General features: G+C 41.6%; 1 protein-coding gene across 1 annotated transcript; it reads right to left on the reverse strand.

Annotated features, from left to right (window-relative positions):
* Window positions 1-718: 718 nt before the first annotated feature.
* Window positions 719-1,262, reverse strand: LOC102920532 (small ubiquitin-related modifier 2). Its single transcript, XM_015998563.3, has one exon. The coding sequence runs from the start codon at window positions 1,182-1,184 to the stop codon at window positions 897-899; it is 288 nt and encodes a 95-aa protein (XP_015854049.1). The 5' UTR covers window positions 1,185-1,262; the 3' UTR covers window positions 719-896.
* Between the last annotated feature and the right edge of the window lie 3,084 nt (window positions 1,263-4,346).

Here is a 4,346-nt window from a genome sequence, read left to right on the forward strand (position 1 = left end):
CTTTATCTGCCTGCCCCCTGCTTCAAGTGCTAGGGGCTAAAGGTGTGTGCCACCACTTCTGACCTTGCCTTAAGGCTTGGTTTTGTTTTTGTCTTTTTTTTTTTTTTTTTTTTTTTTTTTTTTTTTTTTTTTTTTGAGACAGGGTCTGTCTATCTAGCTGTGGCTATTATAGAAGTATTATAGGACTTGTTATGTAGACCTCCCTCCCCAGTTCGTGGATCAAGGGTGTGTGAGATAGCACACTTGGCATTAAACATCTTTCCTATTTACTATTCCTCAGAATAAAAAGAAAAGCTCATTATAAACAAGAAATTTATTTAAACAACAAGACGCTTGACTTGAAGGGAAAACTATCTAGGATCATTTTGTTCAAGAGTAATTTACCTCTACTTAAAGACAGATTGCCCTACATGTAACAGCTATGTTCAAAAAAGTTATAAAATTGTCCTTGGTTTTATAATGATAAATGAAAAAACATTAAAATTCTCCAATCAAACAAGGTATGCAAAGATTTTGTTTTTGGGTTCTTTTGTTAAAACGTTGAGAGCAAAATAACTTACTGGAATATAAAGATAAGAGCTGAATGAGCATGCCACTAATAGAGAAAGGGGGATATTTTCACAGAACCAGTGCTTTCCCCCGACCATCTCCATCTGATGTCAATCAAAACAGAACATTGGCCACTTAGTTTAAAAAAGAAAAAAAAAAGCGCAAATGCTTGTGCACGTACACCAGTTACTTTATGTACAATAAAGAAATGGGGACAGGGAAATGAAAGAATAGAGAAAACTATACTGTAGTAGTCAGGATGTGGTGGAACCAAATTGCGGCTTTCTAATTGTGAATGTATTCTTGGTCTATAACAAAATTCTGGAGTAAAGTAGCAGATTCCCTTTTTAGTAGACACCTCCTGTCTGCTGCTGGAACACATCAACCGTATCTTCATCCTCCATTTCCAACTGTGCAGGTGTATCTGTTTCATTGATTGGTTGCCCATCAAACCGGAATCTGATCTGCCTCACTGACAAACCCTGTCGTTCACAATAGGCTTTCATTAGTTTACTAAGTGGTGTATGCCTCTTAATCTTAAACTGCACCACAGAACCATCCTGCCCCGCCACCTTCAAATGAATATGATCGTTGTTCTCAGTCTTGACTCCTTCCTTGGGTTTCTCGTCGGCCATGGTGAGCGCCGGGGTCTCCTCAGCTGCGGCTTCACAAAAGAGGCACCGGTCCGCACTGAAGGCGCACACAAGCAGCACCAGGAGCGGCAAAAGAAGGAGGAGGCGGCAGCGGTGGACGAGGCAGAGGGCACACGCATGTCGTGCCCTGTGAATGGTGTTTTTAATGTGACACTTTACACTTTACAAATAATTTTTGCATTTGTGTTCATCAAGGACATTAGCCTACAGTTATCTTTTGTTTGTGTGTGTAATTGTCTGGTTTTAGTATCAGAATAATATTGGAGTTATAGAATAAAACAGAAATGATTTCTCACTTTCTACTTTGTGGAATGGTTTGAGGAACATCAGGCTTAGTGTTTTAAAGATCTGGTAAAGTCAGCAATGGCTCCATCTTATTTTGAACTTTTCTTTGTTGGAAGTCTTTAGATTGTGATGGGTGATGGTGCTCTGCATGCTGTGAATGTGTTGCTCTCATTGATGATTTTATTGATGAAATAAAATGATGATTGGCCAGTAGACAGGCAGGAAGTGTAGGTGGGATAAACAGACAAGGAGAATTCTGGGAAGAGGAAGGCTGAGTCAGGAGTCGCCAGCCAGACACAGAGGAAGCAAGATGTGAAGACAGAACTGAAAAAAGGTACCAAGCCACATGGCTAAACATAAATAAGAATTATGGGTTAACTTAAGTGTAAGAGCTAGTCAATAAAAAGCCTGAGCTACACAGAGAAACCCTATCTCGAAAAACCAAAAAAAAAAAAAAAAAAAGCCTGAGCTAATGGCCAAGCAGTTTTAATTAATATAAGCTTCTGAGTGATTATTTTATAAGCAGCTATGGGATCTGTGGGGCTGGGCAGGACCAGAGAAAACTTCAGCTACAAGATTGCTTATTCAATCTCATCACTTGCTATTGATCTTTTCAGACTTTTATATCCTCTTGGTTCAATGTTGGTTGGTCTTAGCTGTCTGTTTTAGGATATTTGATCATAGTGTGGTGGCGTGCAGGCAGACAATGGTTCTGGTGAAGGAGCTGAGAGTTCTACATCTTACAGGCAACAGGAAGTTGACTGAGACACTGGGTGATATCCTGAGCATAGGAAACTTCAAAACCTGCCCCCACAGTGACACACTTCCTCCAACAAGGCCATACCCACTCCAATAAAGCTATACCTTCTAATAGTATCACTCCTTATGAGATTATGGGACCAATTACATTCAAACTACCACATTCCACTCTCTGGCCCCTATATGCTTGTAACAATATCAATGAAAAATGCATTTAGTCCAACTTCAAAAGTCCCCATAGTCTACCACACTCTCAGCAATATTTTAAAGTCCAAAGTTCAAAATCTCTTCTGGATTTATGCAATCTCTTAACTGGAATCACCTGTAAAAATCAAAATGAAAAAGCAGATCACATACTTCCAATATAAATGGTACAGGATATACATTACTGTCCCAAAATGCAAGGAAGGGAGCACAGCAAAGAAATGCTGGACCAAAGCAACACCAAAACCCAACTGGGCCAACTCCAAACTGTGCATCTCCATGTCTGATGTCAAAGTGCTCTTTAGATCTCCAACACTATTCAGCTTTGTTGACTGCAACATACTTTTTTTTTTTCTCTTGGGCTGATTCCACTCTCTGTTAGCAGCTCTCCTCAGCAGGTATCCCATGATTCTGGCATCTCTAACATCTTGAGTTCTTCAATCCTAAATTCAGGCTTTAATTTCACAGATTCACACAATGGTATTTCTACTAGGTCTCCATTCAGGGACACCCCTGACACATGCCTGGCCTCAGTGACTTTCCTTAGTCTTGGGGGCAAATTCCACAACCTGTTTCTTCTATTCTTAACTGTAAAGCCAAAACCACTTGGCTGAAGCTGCCAAGTTCTGCTGCTTGCTGGGGCTAAAACATGCCTCCCACCCCCCTACACCGCCCCATCCCGCCTCATTCAATTACATCCTTATCAGCCTTCTGTTTTTGATTTTTACTTTCACTGCCTAAGCTTGGCTGTCTGTGAACTTTCTCTGTAGACCAGGCTGGCCTCAAACTGCTGTGGGATGGTCTGTATGTCAAATTGCTCTGATTGGTCAATAAATAAAACACTGATTGGCCAGTGGCCAGGCAGGAAGTAGGTGGGACAAGGAGAGAGGAAGTCTGGGAAGCAGAAGGTTGAGGCGGAGAGACACTGCCAGCTGCCACCATGACCAGCAGCATGCGAAGACACCGGTAAGCCACGAGCCACGTGGCAAGGTATAGATTTATGGAAATGGATTAATTTAAGCTATAAGAACAGTTAGCAAGAAGCCTGCCACGGCCATACAGTTTGTAAGCAATATAAGTCTCTGTGTTTACTTGGTTGGGTCTGAGCGGCTGTGGTACTGGCGGGTGACAAAGATTTGTCCTGACTGTGGGCAAGGCAGGAAAACTCTAGCTACACCAAACTCAGAGATCTTCCAGCCTCTGCCTTCCAAGTGTTTGGATTAAAGGCATGTACCACCATACCTGGCTCTAAGTTTTTCTTTAATTCCTTTTTACAAATTGGAAACTTAGCTGGTTGGGATCTTACCCTGAAGTCACCACTCCCTTTATTCCATTTCTTTTTTTCCGTTTGTTTCTTTTGTTTTTGTTTTTTGTTTGTTTGGGACAGGGTTTCTCCATGTAGTTTGGGTGCCTGTCCTGGATCTTGCTCTGTAGACCTAGCTGGCCTTGAACTCACAGAAAGCTGCTTGGCTCTGCCTCCTGAGTGCTGGGATTAAACTTGTGCTCTATTCTACTTTCTGGTGCCCCTTTTCTCCTCAAATATTTTTTCTTTCTCAGCTTGTTCCTTTTCACTATAATTCTTCATAGGCGTTAACATTAATAACCACACAACAGAGTCTATACTAGGCTGTTTTGAGATTCCCTTTGCCAATGGAATTAATCTAAAACTCTTCACTTTAGCCTCAAGCCGACTATTTGGACGAGGGCAAAAAAGCATCCACTTTCTTCACCAAAATATCACAAGACCAGTCTCTAGGCCACAGACTGACATTCTTCTCCTCTGAAGCCTCTTGATCCCCACAGTTCACCAAATCACACTCAGCACCACTGTCTTTCATGCTCCTGCTAGTGTGGCCCATTAAGCAGTTCCTAAAGTATTCCATTGCTTTCCTAACT

Source organism: Peromyscus maniculatus, chromosome 11 (assembly GCF_049852395.1).
Source record: "Peromyscus maniculatus bairdii isolate BWxNUB_F1_BW_parent chromosome 11, HU_Pman_BW_mat_3.1, whole genome shotgun sequence".
NCBI lineage: Eukaryota > Metazoa > Chordata > Mammalia > Rodentia > Cricetidae > Peromyscus > Peromyscus maniculatus.